Source organism: Pelmatolapia mariae, linkage group LG7 (genome assembly GCF_036321145.2).
Source record: "Pelmatolapia mariae isolate MD_Pm_ZW linkage group LG7, Pm_UMD_F_2, whole genome shotgun sequence".
In the NCBI taxonomy this organism is placed as follows: Eukaryota; Metazoa; Chordata; class Actinopteri; order Cichliformes; family Cichlidae; genus Pelmatolapia; species Pelmatolapia mariae.
Window position 1 is genome coordinate 23554465 of NC_086233.1, and position 20671 is coordinate 23575135.

Below are 20671 nucleotides of genomic sequence, written 5' to 3' on the forward strand. Positions count from 1 at the left end.
AGCCACTGGGATAACTGTCTGATGGAAGTGTCAGGTTGAGTAACCTCACAAAACAAGTCTCTAAGTCAGAAGATGACTCAAGCGGGTTCTAAAGGCCATGTGATCAGCAACACATAGCACGACTGCCAAGACAGAAAACAAAAGGATAGGCATCAAAACAACCGGCACACAGAGCATTGATTCATTAGGATCATTAGTGTCTGCTCCAAAAAATCCACTGCTTTGTGTTTGGGTGTGCTTGTATCCATGCTTGCAAGCGTTTAGACTCTGTGAACAGCCAGAGGATGAGGAGTTTTAATTGTGTAATTTTTATATTTACTTTGAGTTTTCTCTTAATATATATACACTAACTGGCCACTTTATTAGTTACACCTTGCTAGTTCTGGGTTGGACCCACTTTTGCCTTCAGAACTGCCTTTATTCTTCACAGCATATATTCAAGAAGGTGCTGGAAAAATTCCTCCGAGATTGTGGTCCACATTGAAATGAAGGCATCACACAGCGTCACGGGGTTGATGCAGATTTGTCAGGTGATGCATGATGCAATTCTCTAATTTCACAACATGCCAAAGGTGCTCTTTTGTATTGACATCTGGTGACTGTGGAGGTCATTTGAGTGCAGAAAAATCGTTTTGATGTCAAGAAAACAATTTGAGATGATCTGAACATCATGACATGGTTTGTTAATCTGCTGCACCATCATTGTGGTCACATAGGGATGGATGTTGAAGTAGTTTGGCTATTCTCCTTCGACCTGTGGTGTTAACAAGACATTTTTCACCCAGAGAACTGCTGCTCACTGGACATTTTCTCTTGTTCAAACCATTCTCCGTAAACTCTAGAGATGGTTGTGCAGGAAAGTCCCAGCAGTTTCTGAAATACTCAATCCACCAGCAACCACATTCATAGTCTTCTTTCTTCTCCATTCTGATGCTCACATCTGTAAAATTTGTCTCAAATAATGCCATGTATGGTCACTTTGCCACTCGGCTATAAATGGCAGAATATCCCCTGTTTATGTTCTGTGGAGTTTGGTATACCTTAGTTAGATTCCCTTGCATTTCCATGTAAAAACTGTCAAGGGCACAATACATTGTTCAGAGGTGTGGCAGAAGCTGTGCTCGTTTGTCCCAAAACACTACCTCTTGTCCTTGAATCCATTCTGCAGAATCAGGTGTTAAAGAAGCTGCTCCAGTGTACAGATACTGCAGTGTGCAAAGCAGATACGCTTAACAAAAGTTGCTGAATACAACAGATGCTATTTTCTGATTGGCTTTTATATCTTCCGAGCTAGAAAATATGGGGAATATACTGGTAATCCCCCCCGCTCCCCCCAAAAAAAGACAGTGGAACAAATATTAGAGCAATAATCTCACGATGTTCACCTCTCTTTCTCACTCACCTTTTTTCCTTGCTGCAAGAGTGCCAAAGTATACATGAATGAATGTTATGAATGTGTCTGAGAAAGCAGTAAGTATGACTCTGTCCCAGGCTCGGTCTGTCAGCACAACAGGGAGCAGGTGCAGAAGTTAAAAATACTAGGGCCCACACACCACTCACTTCCTGGGTTTACTTACTGCTGAAAGGAATTATGTTCATGCACTTCATTTATTTGGCAAAGATGATGCAACCATAAGAAGTCATCGAGGCTTATAGGTCTCAAGTTTGCATGAAGCATTCACAGGATTTGTGGTGTCTTGACAAGCTGCTTATTCACAATGCCATAAATCCTCACACCTTCATTAGCACTGCAGTGTAATTATAGAGGGAACAGATTTGGACTGCAGAACAATAAAGGCCACCATTGCCCAGGCAGTAGTCCTTAATTCAGCTACCAGCTGTTTTCCAGATGTTTGACTGCAGGCCTTGAGGCTAACTAAACCATAGCTAGGACTATCTTTAGCTCAGTTTGTGTCTGTGAGTGAGAATGACAGAGAAATAAGTAAAGCAACTGACAGAGCAGGGAGAGGGATGGACTTCTGCGTGTGGTTGGAGTCAAGAAAGGATGACGTTCTTCAGACACGGGAAATACTTCTTACCATTTAGCTTTTCTCGTGTGTGTGTTTTGGGATCTTTCCGAGGCCAAAGTGTTCCCTCTCTGTTTTTAGTCTCTTACACTGCAGCACTCAGGAAAGTGTTTTCACCAAAGACTTTTTCACTGACCAAGAATGCGGTGCAGTTTTCTATCACACAGATGCACAACATACATAGATATATTACTAGCATAAATTTATTAACTCTTAAGATGAAAAAGGATTAGGGTCAAAAGGGGTTTGTTTTTTTCATTGTTTTTTAAAGAAGGAACTGAATCCTAAAAGTAAAGAGTCAGCAGTTTCAGGACTGTATCATATTTTGTAAACACAGGCAGCGCTCATTCCTGTTTTATCTTTAACATTCTGTGTGTTTATATAATAATGTGTATGCGATTGTGCATGTTTGTATCTATGGGATAATGTGGCTTGTTATAAAAAGCGCTTTAGATGCTCAGTTAATGCGGAAAAGCCCTATATAAAAGTAACCGTAAACTATGTCCTGTAACTAAAATATAGCTGTAATATAGCTATATATAAATGTGATTGTCCTATATAATTACATAACTACATAATTATAACTATAAAACGATATCATATATGATAACATCCTATAACTATATATTGTTGGTGCATTTAGTTTACAACTTATATTGAGTTACTGTTACTTTTTGTCAAGTGTAGTTTGGTACACTTGTTGCAGTTAATAATTTGAGCTTTATTTTTGAAGTAATGAACTCCTCTGCAAAAGCAAGCACAAAGACTCATGTGACTGGTGCTATGATCTTGATTTCAGTTATGTGTTGTTTAGGCGTTTATACTAGTGGATGTAAGTAGTGGTTTCCGGTGTTGGTGTGTTATACACTGGCTGTTACAGGCCCTAAAGAGTGAGACTCCCATAGCGATGAATGTTTCCCAGTCGGGTCAGTGTGTAAGTGTGTAGTGTATAGGGCACAGGAATGCAACAAAAAACAAACCAAACAATCAGAAACAGACTTGATGAGGGTGGCCTGAGGGCCTGACGTCCTCTAGTGGCTTCTGTGCTCACTGTGCGGCACTGTGGCGCCAGCTTGCCATAAAATACCAGGATCGGCAGGTCCGCCACTCACGCTCTGCGCTTTTCACAGACGAGAGCAGGTTAACCCTGAGTCTGGAGAAGCCGTGGAGAATGTTATGCTGCCTGGAACATTGGTCAGCATGACCGGTTTAGTTGGGCTCGCATGGGACTGTGTATTGTTATGTTTTGACCCACCTGATGCTGCCAGGTTGAATGTGAGACTGTCCAGGAGCTTAGTGATGCTCTAGTCCAGATCTGGGAGGAGATGCCCCAGGACGCCATCCATCGTCTCATTAGGCGCATGCCCCGATGCTGTAAAGCAAGCACTCAACCATATAAGCACCATACAAACTACTGAATTCCATTTTGAGTTTTTGCAATCAGAGTTTGCGATATTCTTTTTTAATTTTTTTTACTTATTTATGTCACTTTGATTTTTAGAGTTGCTTTAAACTCAGCCCTCTATAAGCTGATCATTTTTATTTCCATCAAACGATGGCGCATCCTCTTATTTCTGACATCTTTACCAGTCCATATCAGTGTAAATGTCCCAGCACGGGTTTTTTCCTCCTGAGGTCTGATGTGTTTTCAAAGTTTCTTTAATTTTTTTAGCAGTGTGAATTAAGATTATGTGATTTAGCTTCTTTAGACATCCATAATAAGTTGATGTAACTCACTACTGTTAAACATATCTTAATTTTCTGAGACAATAAATCTTCATATTTCTTTAAGTAAAAACCAGATTATAAAATTTTGTATCATACCAGTACCAGAGAGCTCTCTTTGCTGTAACAACCCAGTCTCACGACAGTTTATGAAATTGCCACAACATTTAATCTAGTGATTCATGTTCCGCAGTACAAATTTCCTAGTCTTATATTTGTGTCCTTGAACATGACTTTTCATCTGTCTCTTTTTATATGTACAAATTCATGTCCATAGATATGAAATGCTTTCCACTTTTAAAAGGCAAAAAAAAAGTGCATTTGGAGGGTGGAGGTGGAGCAAATCATTTTGCCACCACTCACGAAGACCCAGGTTTGAGTCATGCACATCACAGATGTTCGTTCGTATCACTTTAAAACACGCCAGTATTTAGTTTAGAAAAAAAGATCAGGTTCCACTTCTTTTAAAGCTGTATTTTCTGGGTTGCCATGGTGACACCTACCCGCTTTCTCTGGACAAAATACCTGCTCCTGACATGAAATCTACTTCCTATTGAAATGCATTCCTTTCAAGCTGTCAATGTGTACACTGACACGAAAAACCCTCCAAACAAAACGTGACAGTTTGTGTCCATGAACAGAAAGAAATGGACCGCTTTTTTACAGCCGCTTCGTGATTTGTTCTGAGACTGCAGGTTGTATCAGATTTTGCTCTTTGTTGTGGCCACTCCTTGATCACAAAGAAATGTTGCATTTTGATTTATTTCACTGGTTTATTTAAAAAAATAATGTGCTTACTGTTTACGATGCTAATGATTAAATCAGTATGAATTTCCACATTTGAACAGCGCCCATCCTCTGCTGTGTGTTTGCCTCTGTTCATCTGGCACTTCTACTCTTCTGAGTGTTAAACTCAGAGATACACAAGATTTAACTACCGCACATATTTCCTTACCTGCCACGAAAATAATGGCGATTTAGGACTGTTATCGTCACCAGTCTTGTAGTCGTCAAGAGCAGCACACTGATTGCAGATATCTAGACTTGCCATGGTTCATTTAGGACTGTTAACATCTGTGTGTACCTTGAAACCACACTCGGTAAGACTTAACACGCAAGAGTTGTAGATAAACTTTACACATCTGTGCTCTGCTATTGCATTATTTATACTTGTTTGTAATCCACACTGAAAGGTATCTAATATTTGCAGATCGTAAGAGTTTGCATCCATTTTTTTTTCTTTTTTCTCTTTTTTTTTTGTTATAATGCACTTAAACTCGAGGGAACACTGCAGTGTTATGTTCCTGTGTACTTGTGGAGCCTGTTCAGACATGCAGAAGAGCAGCTCATCGTGCTTTCTGTGCTTTCTGTGTACACGCTTTCTGCTGACTTGTTACTTTTGCAGCAACAACTTTCAAAGTCTTTCGTTCCGCTTGCAACACTGAACTGGAGCACTTAGCAGTCAGCTATTTCCCACTTTTCATTTCAGTTTTTGAGCGGGCTTCTTTCCCTCTTTATTTGCCTTTTTTAAATTTATTTTTTAAATAAAAGTCTGTCCTTTCTGATCTTCCTCTTTTTCTTGTTTTTCACTTCTTTTTTAAATACAATGCTAAGTCACAGCTTGTACTATCAAGCTGAAAAAGAGGACGTCTTAAGTGACAAAAGTGAAAGCAACACACCAGTGCACTGAAGTCATTTGATAATAAATGATAGATTTCTCTCATGTGATTCACTTTTTCATAAGACTCTACTGATCACAACATGAGCACAATAGGATACCAAGCCCGTTACTCTGAGGTTTCTTTAGATGCATCCTGTTTTGCAGGCCTGTTTAAAAACATTTCAGGGCCTCACCGTTGTCCATAAATGCTGCAGCTTGAGTTTGTGACTGGTATTAGTGAGAGGGCATAGATGGAAAAAACAAAAGTGACAAGCAACTTCCCCTGCCCTGGGTCACTGACTGCCTTTGAATTGCAGTGCCTGCTTGTTTATTGGGTTTCAGCTGAGAATGACCGGCATCCTGCCTCTTCCTGTACTGTTATATGTGCATGTGTGAACCCACCAAGAGTCCTAGAAACATGGGATGCATCCCAATTGAGGCCTTTCCCCTTCATCTGCAATTGCTTTCATCACGAGCGCTCACTTATCAGATAGGACAGGTTGAAATAAAAGCTAATCAAAGGCCCATAAACGGATGAATGCATGTCTGAGCGCTTTTATGTGTTAGTGTGATCAAAACTACAGGTTAAAGGGAGGAGATGATAAGAGTGGGGGACACTACTGAAGTTCATCATGAGTTGCCAAGTTTTTCTGCTTCTGCAGCTTCCCTCCCATCTTTGATATTTCAGCAAGATTCCCTGCAGTTTACATGCTAGTGTCCCTCGCATTTAAAATTTCCTCATAGGGAGAAAGCCTTGTTTGTTTACTCCATATTATAACTGGCTGTGTGCCGTATTTCTCATTGCCCTCCACACTGTCTGTTTCTATTCCTGCTTGATTTGTGCCTTCCCCAATGCTGCAGAAGGTTTTTGTAACTGAGCCACATAACTATATTTAAATTTATGGCTCTTGATGATAAAATTATGGTCTTTAACAGAAGGCTTTGCCGCAAGTCTGAAAACTCAAGCGGTTTAACAAATTCCAAACATTTTCTGCTGTTACAATAGTAGATGTGAAGAATTGTGCATCCTTTGCTGGAGGGTGAACTCTGTAAATGCTTGTATTTGTATGTGGATCACACAAGCATGTGAGGCTATTATAACTAACTAGGTCATTGTGATGAGACTACTGTTCATCTAAACTATATATAGTGCTAAAATGAAAATGATGAAGAGGCTGTTTTGTCTCTGTAGCCTCAATGCACAATGATTTTCCTCAGCAGACTAACAGAGAATTCTCCAAGCCCACTCATCCCTCTTTAATTCACTTACACAGTAAATTAGACTCTTGATACACTCTTAAAGGGAAGATCATGATGATAGAGGGGAAATGAAGTGCAGGTGATTCAGCAATGCATTACATTTTTGTAGAGTATTTTGTGATTCAAGTAAACATCTTTGTTGTGTGGTGATTTCATGTGCACATGTGCAGCCTTTTTATTTTTATTAGTGGTTGATTATCATGAAAATGTTATCTATGAAGGTTATGTTTAATGTAGCATCACTTCATTCCTTAACCAGTCTTTGGAAATAATATTTTCATTGTCTTCAAGGGTAAATGTGGTGCCCTGAGATGCATCTGTTTTACGGGTAACAACCACAGTGGTGGTTTTGAGTACGTTGGCAGGTGTTTTGTATGTCTGGATTCTCCGTGTGGTAGCATCCCCACTGTGCAAGATGAATCTTTACAGCTGTGTAGTTGAGATCAAAATGAAGGACTTGTTGGAAGACTTGCAGATTATCAGCTCGAGAAGTACTGAATAAAGTACTGCAGAAGTAGGAAGGTCAAGAAAATAGCTCGGTCGCCTGAGCTCTGTGATGAGGCTGCTGTGATCCCATCGCCAGGGGATCTCTGTTTTTAACTCATCCAGGCACAGGACTGGCGAGCTTATGCCACAGTAAGTTCACAGGAATAGCTGGTAATCCTCTAGGATTAATCAAACTTGCATACCGTGATTGCCTACTCAGGTCTGCACACAAACTGTGCTTGATGTCAAAGTCAGATTTGTTGTTTTATGGGTTATAAGCTATGAAACATTCTGGTTTTAACGTTATCCATTAATTAATTAACCCTGTAAATTAGTGCTGGGCGATATGACGATATATATCGTGTGGACGATAGAAAAGTGTCTATCGTGCCATTTGTCTTCTATCGTTTATATCGTACTAACCCAAATTTGATAAATTATTACATAAAATATATAATTAACCCTTTACAACCGGTCGGAGCAGGCACACTCCGTTTTACCTAACTATTTTTAAATCCCTGTAGAACTGGAACCACGTATGGTAGTGCAATATTTTTTTTTTTGCATGTGAAACCGGAGGAGTTGTACTTACATCTAATGCCATTAGCTTGTCGAAGGTCACGGTTTCCTTCCACATATAACTTTGCAAAAATTGCATAAGAAGCACTTGCAGCAACAAAAACATAATATTCCAAACTTGCAGCAACAAAAAGATAATATTCCAGAAACACGCTTTGCCGACGTTCATAACACTTCCTACGTTGGCATATACGTCAGCGCGAACTATCGCACGTCCGCCATTACCTGCCCGAAACCGGAAGTGACGTCATTTTCGCGAAAGGGCCTTATAAGCCTATGTTGGTGTTTTTAAAAGACATGTTTGACTTTATGTTTTTCTGTATCGTTTCTGGGATGCTTAGAACTCAAATTACACTGTTGGAAATAGTTTATTTTGATGCATTATAATATTTATTTTCATTTTTCCTGTAGTATATAAAAATTAGTGTATCTCAAAAATAAAACTATGAAGACACTCAAAATAAATTTCTCGTGGTTGGAAACTTTTGTATTTACAGTTTTGAGGGATACACCGCTTAAATTTTTTTTAACTAGAAATATATGTAAAAAACAAAACGATTTTCAATTTTTTTGTAGTTTATTGCACTACAAGTTTTTGCAATTTATGTAGTTACTATGGACTTAATGCATACATATTATTAAAATTTGGGCTATAACGGTTGTATTGATATATGGAAACTTGAAATACTCCCACAAATGGCACTACAGCATGTAAAAACATAAAGATAAGCTCTGGCGGACTTGGTTCTATGGTAGGTCTTAAAGGGTTAAATAGCCTGTGGCAAATATATTAGTGTTGTCTTCTCAATATACATGCTCTTAACTTTATGCAAGTAAATAATATGGTATAAAAAAATGATATTTTTCGCAAAGAAACTCCGTCTCGTGGTTTGCTGCTGTACGTGCACCCGGATTTGCGACATACTTTACGGTAACTCAAAACAAAGACTGCACCCTCGGCACTTGCTGTTTACAGACTGCGTACTTTCCAGATGACCACAGGTCAGGTCGTATATCGTGATATATATCGTTATCGTGATATAAAATAATTCATATCGTGATAAATATTTTTTCCATATCGCCCAGCACTAGTAGTTACTATGGACTTAATGCATACATATTATTAAAATTTGGGCTATAACGGTTGTATTGATATATGGAAACTTGAAATACTCCCACAAGTGGCACTACAGCATGTAAAAACATAAAGATAAGCTCTGGCGGACTTGGTTCTATGGTAGGTCTTAAAGGGTTAAATAGCCTGTGGCAAATATATTAGTGTTGTCTTCTCACTATACATGCTCTTAACTTTATGCAAGAAAAAATAAAGTATAAAAAAAAAAAGATATTTTTCGCAAAGAAACTCCGTCTCCTGGTTTGCGAGCTGGTGCTGCTGTACGTGCACCCGGATTTGCGACATACTTTACGGTAACTCAAAACAAAGACTGCACCCTCGGCACTCGCTGTTTACAGACTGCGTACTTTCCAGATGACCACAGGTCAGGTCGTATATCGTGATATATATCGTTATCGTGATATAAAATAATTCATATCGTGATAAATATTTTTTCCATATCGCCCAGCACTACTGTAAATGATACTTTAAATCTCTAGTTTTCACATTCAGGTCTCTGTGAGTGAGTCTTGAGAAGTGAGCGGATAAAGCAGACCTTTTTTGTTACTGTATTCTCATCTTTTTTTAGAGTTAATGCATTTTGCAGTGTTGTTGGTTTGCAGTTTTTCTTATTTTTACCCATCACTAAGATTTTCAAGATCCAAGGCTGTTGATGGCTTTAACAGGCCTCAGTCTGGCTCTCTTTGTCTGTGTCTGGAAATTACCTTTTCTTCTTCTTGGCTTTTCTTAAAGCTGTGGTAACAGCACTGTCACCACACTAGTAAAACCGTAAAGGGTTACTGCCATAGTCAGAGCAAAATACTGCTCTACACTGGAGCTCAGCTCAGGAGACCATAAGCAGAAGAATTTGAGTTTAGTTTGTTCTTATTCGAGCACCACAGCAGTCTTTATATGCAAACCTTGGATCGTTATCGCGGACACTGGAGTCAAGATCGGGTTTCGTGTCATGTTTCATTCCACAGGCTCTCAGTTTCAGCCGTTTCCTTGACAGCTCTTTGTGTGTGTGTGTTGTGGAAAAAGTACAAGAAAATGCTCTACAGAGCTTTCGGTGTAAATCGGCTGTTTTGAAATGCTAACAAAATTGTGATTATCAGTTTTTTCTTAGCTTATATAACTTTGAACTGTCTCAACAGTTGAGACAGTTCAAGCTTGTGCCATGAAGGGTCGCGGCACAGATGTGTGCAGTTGGATGTTTATTGTTCTATTTTGTCTGTGGTGGTGTTACAAATATAGATATGGAAAACAACTTGGGCATTAACTAAATACCCGAAAAACCTGATTTAAAAAAAAATTTCTAGCATGTTTGTGCAGGTAATCCTTGTGGCCTTATACTTCGGTTTGGCAGATTGACTCTTCCCAAGGCAAACACCACATCAGATGGTCGAGTTGCGTCATTTTTCTTAAGATAACCACTATGATTATAAAAACATAATGACGTTAATTATAAAGGCCTTTAAACTTATCACAATCATCCACTTACAGTACTGCAGTGATTGTCATTGCAGACCTGTTGTTCCAGACCTGCAGCTTCAGTGTTTTCCGTTCTGCGAATTTAAGCTTCCTCCCTTCCTTGCTTCCTCCTCCACCCTCCTGCTGTGATGTGGGCTTTTCTTTCTCTGTTCCTTCCATTATCTAGTCTTCATAAAGTGTTTTGTATTAATTGACATGATCTGATGGCACATGAAAAGGAGCGCCCAGCTATGGAAACAGCTTCACTGTAACAACAACAACAACAATGCTCGATTCTTACTGTAGCCAAATTATGGTGAGACATTACAAGCAGAAACTGTGTAAAGTCCATATATACTCCCAGAAATGTGCAAAAAGGCTACTTAGTCAGACTTTATCTGTGCTAAATTAGAAACCTGTCGCTGACAAGGGCTTCAGACTTAATCTGTTATAGTTTCTGTGTTGTTGTCTGAAAAGGCACTCAGGGACTTGGTAATGAAGTTCTTTCATCTTATTGTCTCGCACCTTTTCCTTATTTTTCCTGTCAACAGTTACGTTTATGATGTTTTAATGACTTTTCCCCCCCCTCTCTGTTTTCAGACTGCCAAAGGCTACATCCTTTTGTTTGATGTGCTTGGTGGAGGGGATGACAAGTACCTCTATGAGCCCGTCTATCCAAAGTGAGTGCGCCACACATTCAGACTACTTTTAAAGAGCTATCGAACCATTGTTTGATAAATGTGTTTAAGATCCCCATTAGTATCAAAGAGGGTTATAAACAGTGCGTGCTTGAAGAGGAGCCTACCTTGTGATTGACATTTTGCTGCGGTTTAAGCAGCATCACTCCATTTGTGCCTTTGGGTACACAGAAAGAGGAACAGTGGGAATTTTGTGGGCTTGTCTACAGTCTGTTGACACAGAAAAGAAAAGGGAACAACATCAGCGCTCACAACAAATAGAAGCAGGGGAAAAAATTCAGATCAAAAGACACTCATGAGAAACACAAATGACCATCTGCACAACTGTGCTAGGTGTTTTAGGCAGATCCACCCCTCACTCTTCATAACAGGTTTGCAGTAACAGAAGTATGAGCCACACAGGCCTTAGAGACTGGTCACTAACCAAATGTGTATTCCCTGATTCGCTGTTGGCAAGTGGTTGCTGCCTGCTGCTGAGTGAAATCTGTAACAAAGATCACAAAAAATCTCCTTGTAATTGCTTTGGTCACTGTCTGATTGCCTCAGTTGTCCCACTTGCTAACAGACAGTCGGGAACTAACCACAGAGAATTAAAGCTCTTTTCCACTAGTACTACTTGGCATGGCTCGACTCATTTTTGTGGGGTTTCCATTAGGTGGTAGTACCTTGTACCAGGTAAAAACTACAATCGGAGAACCTTCTCCTTCAATGAAAAAGCTGTACCTTGCTTCTTCAAGCATCATGTTATAAAGGCCACAGCTGTGAGTTTAAAGGCAAACAGTTTGTGTTTCAGGTTTGCACCCTTCACAGTTTCACTTTTGTTTAGCAAGTCGTTGGAGTGTTTTTTAAGGCATGTCAGTGTCTTCCATGCAAACTAGGCGCTACCAAATCAGTCGCAAGGACATTATCAGTACATCATCATATACCTCTGTGTGACCAGCAAGTACCCTCCTGCAACCACTCTGCAACTGGTTGAGAAATACACTGTGTAAGCTGGTGTTTACCAGGAGGACACTAACCTTTCTCTTGATTTTACAGTCGGTACTTTCATCCTTTATATACATATGCAGTGATTAGTTGAACATTGTCCAGGGCCCAGATTGCACCGGTTACCTCTTCTGTCAGTGATGTTTGCCTCGCTAAACTGCTGTGTCTCCATCACCTGTGTCTCCATATACAGTCAACCATAAGAGAGCGAACAGGAAACGCTGCCTTGAAGTAAAACTCTTAACTTATTCACTCTGCTCCCTGGATTGCTTTGAATTTGTAACATGCAGTTGCCAGTTTAATCTTTTACTGTGTCTGTGATGCAGACTTTGACAGTGAAAGGTGGTTATGTAATGTTATGGGTGTGGTATCAATATGACTATCAACATGTGTGGGGGGAGAAAAGCAGTAGCAGGTATACAGGTGCAGTTTATTAGTAAATACTCTCATGTTTGCTCATGATTGCATTTGCGTCATTAGAGCAGGCGGTGAAATTATAGCTGCAGTTTCTCCATTACCTCCATAGCTGTTCCTCGGAGGATTAGAAGTATTCAGAGCACATTCAGATTTTTCATTTATTTATTTTTTGCAGGATTTAGCTTTTTATATGTTTGCTCTCTTCTCTTGCTAATCCTCCCATGGTTGTTCACCATATAAAGCATTTGTTTGATTGAAATGCGGCTCAAAGCGTGTGCTTCACATTCCTTTAGAGCACACCAGCAGCGTTTGAGCAAGTTAGGACATATTCAGTGTTCATTGTCAGCTCTGTGACTTTGCAATTTTAGCATTTCACTGGGTTTACTTTCATGTAACTAGGAGTAAAATGTGTGTTTGGAATGATGTGGTTGCACAGAGGAAGCCCTCGTGTGAAGGTGACCCCTGGTTTTAAGGAGGAGCAATGTGCACCCGCTCTCTCTCTGGAGATGAAGAAGCCTGTGGATCTGGAGGCCCCCATCACCAGGTAGATGCTCTCTCATACATACTTTCTTTCTGTTGTGTCTACCTGTCTGCCTCAGCCTCACACAGGCATCAGCTCACTCCCTCTCAGTCTTTGATGTGTCATCAAGCTCACATTTACACAGGCAAATTCTCCTGCACAAACACACACACACACACACACACACACATTCAAGGTTTACTCACACTCTGTCTCCATTCAAGCACTCCCTGTAAACTCTTAACAATGTTTATGGCCACCCCTTGAGCTTAGCTTCATCATTATCTGTTTATATTTCCATGTAAATAACTCTTTCTTGAACCTACAAATATTTACCTGGGTATAAATGTTCTTGTTACTTTCAAAACAGTGATTTAATATGTCGTAAATTAAACACAGGCAGGATAGCTTCCATAAAACCTGTATCAGAATCACTGTTGTTCTGTGTGAGCGCTAACTATAGTGTTGCATTTGAAACATTTTAAAGATTTAAGCTGTGCACAAATGCTTCTCAGGTAGTTTATCAGCAGCTATTTAAAGATTAAAAATTTTTTTTAACAAATGTAGCTCTTTGTGTATCTGTGAAAGCCATTTGGCTCACGGTAATGGCTCGAAAACATCTCTTCTTCTGATGGAAAGACAGTGTTGGCAGTGAGAGACAGCTCAGGTGCAAAGAGAAGCTACAGTCCTCTGATGTGGATTTTTAATGGCAGAGGCCCACAGAGAGGAAATGCATGAATTGGCAAAAATGAATGGGTGCTGAGAGGGAGGAGTGAGTGACAGATGAGCTAACTGATTAAAGCAAAGAAGTAACATTTGCCTGAAACATAATTAATTCAAATCAGACTCTTATGTTTTCTGGATAGTTTGTATTCAGATCATCACAAGGTGTTTTAAAGATGCAAATTGTCTGATGAGAATCCATCATTTTTTGTTTTGTTTTGTTTTTTCCATTATAGGTTTGATGACTGTGCTTTCTCTCCAGATGTAACGTTTCAATTTTGCCTGTTGCATTTTAACAAGTGTGAACTGTTTTTATTCCATTAATTAGGTCTTTAATTATATCAGACAACTTGAAGTTCATTTAAATGGCTCAAACTCATTTGTAAAAATTAGGCAAATAGGACTTTTAAATTTTTTTTATTTTTTACATGTTTATATCAGTATGAAGACAAATCCATTTCCAGTCATTTGCCTTTTACTCTGTGTTAGCCTTGAAAAACAGGGAAAATTACCTAATGACCTCGCTATATTTGCAGAAAAACAAATGTAAATCTTTCAGCTTTAAAATGTTAAAGTCTACTCAATAAATCATCAGGACTTTGTGATGATTTATATGTGATGCAATGAATAAATTAAGAAAACAATCAACAAATTTTTTTGATTAAAAAGTGTGACTGAATTTACACAATGCAGTGAAACTTCAGTGACCAAAGCACATGATTTCAGAATTGTTACTGTAAAAGCTTTTAGTATATATTAATGAAATGGCCAGCACATTTAGAGTACTGGGCAAAAGTCTTGGGGGAAATGGGTGCTGTGATTGTTTAAAACAAGTACAAAAATGTGGTTTGTAGAGTTCTCCTCAGACTGAATGTCAGTATTTGGTGTGACCTCCTTTATTCTTCAACGTAGTCTGAACTCTCTTAGTCAAGCTTTCTTGTAATTTCTTTAAGTTGTCTTCAGGAATAGTTCTCCAGGCTTCTTGAAGGACATTCAAATCTCTTCTTTGGATGTTGGCTGCCTTTTTGTTCTGTTCTCTGTCAAGATGACCTGACACTACTTCAGTAATCTTAAGGTCTGGGCTCTGGGGAGGCCAACCTATGACTTACAATGATCCACAGTGTGTGTGGGTTTTTGTTTTTTTTTTCATTTAAGTATGTTTTTACATATGAACAGTTGCTAATCAGAAGCATTCCAGATGGTAATTGCATGGTGGATCAATATCTGATGGTATTTTTCTTTGTTTATAATTCTATCAATCTAGACTAAATCTCCAACAGCACTGACTGAAATGCAGCCCCAAACCATGACTGAGCCTCCACCAGGCTTTACAGATGCCTGTAGATGCACCTGGTGCCATTCATTTTCAGTTCATGTCCAGTTCTTGTGTAACTTGGCATACTTCAGCCCTTTCTTCCTGTTTCTCTTCCTTAAGAATGTTTTCCTGGTAGCCACCCATTTCCAATGAGACAATGAGGCTTCAGTGAACAGTAGATGGACCAACCAAAGGGCACGTTCTGCAAACCACTTCAAGATATGCCAACTTTGCGGTTAATAGCGCTTGTTGGTGGAAAAATGAGATTTTATGCGTGTCAACTTGTTAAAATCTAAAATGAGTTCTTTGCTCAGTTGTTTGTGGAGAAACAACACTGGTTTATCCTTTCAGTTAGAGGTCATTTATGCTTAAATGATAGGTCAGTGTTGAGCAGCTTAATGAACAACAACAAAAAAAGAAACATTCCTGTAAAACTGGTCAGGTAAGGAGTGGACTGAAAATGAGTGAAAAAGCAGCCAATGTAAAAAGAAGAACTTTGATCTTCAGAAATCCCAGAGAAATATTGCTCAAGACTATTTTCCAAAATGTATAGTTAGTGTAGCTCCCTGGAGACACAAAGTGAGGGAAGGCACTAGAACGATGGAGCCAGTCTAATATAATTGCTTTCTCCTCTATGGTGGTTTGAGCTTTGTGTTGTTTTAGTTTCTGTTTTTGTTCCAGCTATAACCCACATGTCCTGGAGCTTGACGTGTTTGACGTTTAATGAGTGACAAGAACTTTTACTGTTTCTTTTTGTCCGCCTTTTTGTTTTTGTTTGTATTGTTCAGTGTTCATCTGCCATTTCTTCTCCGCTGTCTGCGCTCGACAGAGATTACGGGGTAGTCATCTGAATTAGAGCGCTCTGTTGGCATTTCACAGGCACAGCTTGATTGTGCAGGAGATGAGTGGGTGTCTCCTGCTGCGTGAAGCTGCAGTAAAAGACGTTGCCTCCTCCACAGTGTCAGTCCACTGTGCTTAAAGCCTTTGCTTCCCTTCATTTTTCCACTTGCTCACTCTCGGCTGTTGTCGTCGTGCCTTCCTCGGTGTTAAACCTCTTACCCTTTTTTTTGAGGATACAATGAAGTACTTTACCCACACAAACACACTGTTGTTTGTTCTCTTGTGTGTTAGAAGATAGGGAGACTTGGCACTAGCAGCTACATGGCCTCATCACAGCTGCCCAGTAAAACTTTCAGTCTTCACATGGGGCACAGCTGGATGATGAATAGCCCACTGTTTTCTGTCTTGTTATGTTGTTTCTACCCTGCCTACCTAGCTCCCCCGGCTGCTTTCTAACTTCTTTTTTTTTTTTCCCCTATTCCTTTGAATAAATATTTAATTTTTTTTAAAACTTCTTCCCACTAGCCTGCAGTCCCTCCAGGAGGATTTGCTGGTGTGTACCACAGACGGTTATCTCCATGTGCTGCATTGGGATGGGCTTGGCAGCAATGGACGCAAGGCCATCTGCCTTACTACAATCCCCTTCTCATTGGACCTGCAGTCTGCTCGAGGTTAAAAGATCAATGCACTCTGCTCAAATACAACAGAGTAACATTAAAACAAAATCAGCCTACAGTAGCTTTTCAGCCTGGAAAATGTTATCTTATAAAAGAAGTTCTCCCTCCCTGTGTATTTAGGTGGCCCTTCTCTGGACCTGGAGGGGGTTCATATCCGCTGTATGGAGTACTGTGTGACCCTGGATGGCTTTGCTGTCGTACTGAGTGACGGACGCCTGGGCTTTATCACCCCACTGAGCAACACCATCACTGCAGACGTAAGGATGCTCACAGACACGCACTGGTCACGTTAAAGCACACAGACGGTCAAAACAGTTGAATTAGTCATTTTCCACAACGTCGTAATAATCGTAGTCGAGACATTGTGGGCAGTTGGCCCTTTGTTTATGTGCAGTACACAGCAGGAGACGGTTTGTGTCAGATCTGTTCTCACTGCTCAAACTATGTTTGGTTTAAGTGAGGGTGCTTCAGGCCGGCCACATGCCATCCACCCGTCCGCAGTGAATTCTTGAATAATTACCTGCTCTATTTTCACATGGGCAAAATCACATTACACAGACCTTATAGTAGGGAGCTGGCAGCGTAAGGGCCATTAAATGTCCAAGACGACAGATTTTGCTTTCTCACATAGCGTTCCACTCAGAAATGCTCAAGGCTGCAGTGCATGTGTGAAAGCTGCTGTTGTTATGGCATTAAATGGCCAATTTATTATTACAGGACACCTGAAACCACGATGATGGGAACACTACAAGCCCTATTTAATGCAGCCAAATCACTAACAGCATAATGATTTCTCTGTTTTGTGAAGATAACCATGCTTTTTATTCTGCAAATAAATTGAGTGCTCTGGTTGGCTTTTAGTAGACTAGAACAGCTTGTTTCAGGATATAAAGTTCAGAATTTCTTTTTTTTTCCCTTTTTTTTTGTAGTTTTGCTTCTGTAGCTTTTCAATCAGACAGTCACTATGTGACTGAAGTGCACACTTTCAGCTTCAATTCAAAGGGTTTTACGAAACCTTTATATTGACTATTTAGCAATTATGGCCATTTTATATACACATTTACACATTCAAGTTAATTGGACAAACTAGCGTAATTTTAAATAGAGGTTGTGTTATTACTTGGATGAAAATCATTTTCAGTCAATGACTGCCTAAAGTCTCGAAAACATGGACATAGAAAGTGTTGTTTGCTCCCTGGAGATGCTCTGCTTGGCCTTTTCTGCAGTCACCTTCAGGTGTTTGTGAAGCTCCCTGCGTTCAGTTTTATCTTCAGTAACTGAATAGCTGCTATACTCGAGTGAGATCAGGTGACAGACTTGGCCATTGAAGAATATCCCATTTCTTTGCCTTAACTTTTACAGTATTCTTTGGGTCATTATCCATGTGCACTGTGAAGCTTTGTCTGTTTTGCAGCATTTGGCTGAATCTGAGCAGAGAGTATAGCCATGTACACTTCAGAGTTCTTCCTGCTACTTCTATAAACAGTTACATCATCAATAAATACTAGTGAGCCCGCTCCACTGGCTCCCATACATGCTGTAACACTGTAGCCACCACATTTAAAATGATGTGAGCTGATGGATCACCATCTCACACTCTTCTCTCCTTTGTCTGCTTTGTTTTAAATAAGAACCTGGTTTTAAAACTGCTTTTCAGTCAATTGTCCAATTTATTATGAGCCTCTGAAAAGCTGAAACTGTATAAAAATGCCTCTAATTTTGAACAAATGCAAAATTTCTGTGAAACTCTTTGAATTAAAGCTTAAAATCTGCATTTTAATCACATATTGATTGTGGTGGTGATGTACAGAGGCAAAGCCACAAAAAGTGTGTCTGATTATGGACCTAATTTGTTTGTGTGGAAAGTTTTGAATACCATTTATTTTTATCATTTTATTTATTTATTTATTTTACAAGATATACATTTTTAATAGTGGCAGGAATTAGTCCCTTCCTGATTTACTGTCAGAAACTCCGATATACTTGCTTTTTCACCATGCAGGAGATGCACAGCAGTACTTCCAGAGAGCAATTATGCACACTAATAATGCAACATGTTCAAGTACACACAAAGCCAGAACAAAATGTTATTAATAATATTGCGGTAATGACTCAGTTACAGAGCTTGCGGCTTTTAGTGTTCTTGGCACGGTGAAGACCGTAATGACCATCAGGAAAAACATTTTCTTGCATCTCAGTTTACAGTTAATATTTTGGCTGGAAAATGGACAGTGGGTGTTGATTTTTAACATCAAGACATAAATGTCAGATACAAATCGTGACCAATCGAGTGATGATGTGCTTTACTCTCAGATTTGTTATCTTTTTTTTTTTTTTTTTTTTTTTTTGACAGTCGGCAGCATTTTACTGTTACCTGTTATTCAAGAAGGCTTCTTGTGTGTGTCCAGCAGTTGCAGGGTGTCTGGGCAGCGGATGTGACTGATGGCACCTGTGTGGCTGTCAACAACAAGTACAGGCTGATGGCCTTTGGCTGCGCCAGGTACATGTCTCTGCAAACGTCTCCCTCTCTCGCCGTCTCCCTACATCGTTTACAGGGCAGTGCTGTAAAGCGATCTTGGGTGTGTTTGTTGAATGTGTGTGTGTGTGTGTGGTACAGAGAGGTTGTTGTCAGTGTGGTGTGTGTGTGTGTCCAGTGTGAGAATCTGTCAGTTTGTGTTTGCTGAGGCTAACTAGTGTGTACTCGTCAGGAACTCCTCACGCAGTGCAATAACGCCAGGTTGGCAGGAATTTCTCTCCATGCTGCTTCCTTCTCCCCTTTACCATGTTTCGGACACTATTTTCTACACTGTTTTGTACTTTATTTTTCAAAAGATTGGAAATGTATAAAGTACAAATGTTTTACTAAAGTCTTTACATATTTGAAAACAAGCTTAAGCAAAATATCGTCAGGGAACAACTGCAGACATCCAATTTTTAAGCATCTGTGTTTAATGGCATTCACGTACAGTACAGATGCTGAGCTTGTGTTGCTGTTTTAATTGTTTTCATGTATGTTTGTCTCATATTAACGTGCAAAGAGATGCACAAACATGCTGGGGGAAGCTCACAGCACAGAATTGTAGCTAGGCGGTGACGTTTCATGCAGTTCCTCTCATCTTACACAGCATGTTACGCTGGTTGAAATGCGTGTGTTGTCATTGCAGCGGCTCGGTGCTGGTGTACATGATCGACACCACAACAGGGTCGATGCAGCTCTCCCACAAACTGGAGCTCACTCCAAAACACTACCCAGGTATCCTCATTTTACCCTCAATTCTTGTGTCTTGCTCTTTCACTCCTTTTTCAGCTTAGCTTAGCTCCACTTAGCATCCTTTTACAGGATGTAATGTACATTCCTTCAGCTTTCTGTCTTTCTCTTTGTGTATCTGATATCCTGCATCACTTTTGTTGGATTTGTGGTCCAAAGCCATAGCTCACCCTAGTGGCTGAACTGCCTTATAGAGCCATGGCTTATTTAAACAATGAAAATGGCTGGTGTATTCCTCTTGCTTTGTAGTTAAGAGCTTAGCGTAAAGACACCTTACTTTAAACTCCCGCAGAGTTTGAGGCAAGGTGTGTCATGCAATTCTCCTCCTCTTTAATTAAATAGCAGCGCAATTCCTGTAATATTATCCCAGTTGCATCACATTCTACAAACTAAGCCCTCATTAGGTTACCATTAGGTAATATCATTCTGATTTTATATAAATGTTTTTATCTACAAGGGCCAAATGTGGCACAGTTTTACCTGCAGTGGTCTTTCTGCACATTCAGTCGACTGTCATTACATGTTTGTTAAAATCCCAGTGAATCTAGAAAAGCACAAAGTGTTTGGGCAGAATCAACAGTATTGCTCTTTTGATGTCACCCAACGTGATGCCATTCACAGATTTTGCTCCTCATTATGTATAAAAATGAAAACACAACAGAACTTGGTGCATAAGTAAAATAGAAAAAGAAAAAGTCCAATACAACAGTAAAACAGAAATGTTGTAATTTCTGTGCATTCTTTGCCTTTTCAGACATCTACAACAAGACGGGCCCTGTCAAACTAATCTGCTGGTCACCTGACTGCAGCGTTGTCATGGTTACGTGGGAGTGCGGCGGCCTGTCGCTGTGGAGCGTCTTCGGAGCTCACCTCATCTGCACTCTAGGAGAGGACTTCATGTGAGT

At 39.8% G+C, this 20671-nt stretch overlaps 1 protein-coding gene across 2 annotated transcripts in view; it reads left to right on the plus strand.

Moving 5' to 3' along the window:
* ric1 (RIC1 homolog, RAB6A GEF complex partner 1) overlaps positions 1 to 20671 on the plus strand; it is a 41520-nt gene that overhangs the window by 11147 nt on the left and 9702 nt on the right. Inside the window, exons 3-9 of one of the 2 annotated variants that reach the window (XM_063478501.1) lie at positions 10922 to 11001; positions 12860 to 12967; positions 16347 to 16492; positions 16619 to 16755; positions 18907 to 18998; positions 19663 to 19751; positions 20521 to 20665. In XM_063478501.1, the coding sequence (XP_063334571.1) occupies positions 10922 to 11001; positions 12860 to 12967; positions 16347 to 16492; positions 16619 to 16755; positions 18907 to 18998; positions 19663 to 19751; positions 20521 to 20665 (797 nt within the window). The remainder of the gene's footprint in view (positions 1 to 10921; positions 11002 to 12859; positions 12968 to 16346; positions 16493 to 16618; positions 16756 to 18906; positions 18999 to 19662; positions 19752 to 20520; positions 20666 to 20671) is intronic. The other variant, XM_063478502.1, reaches the window with a different exon arrangement.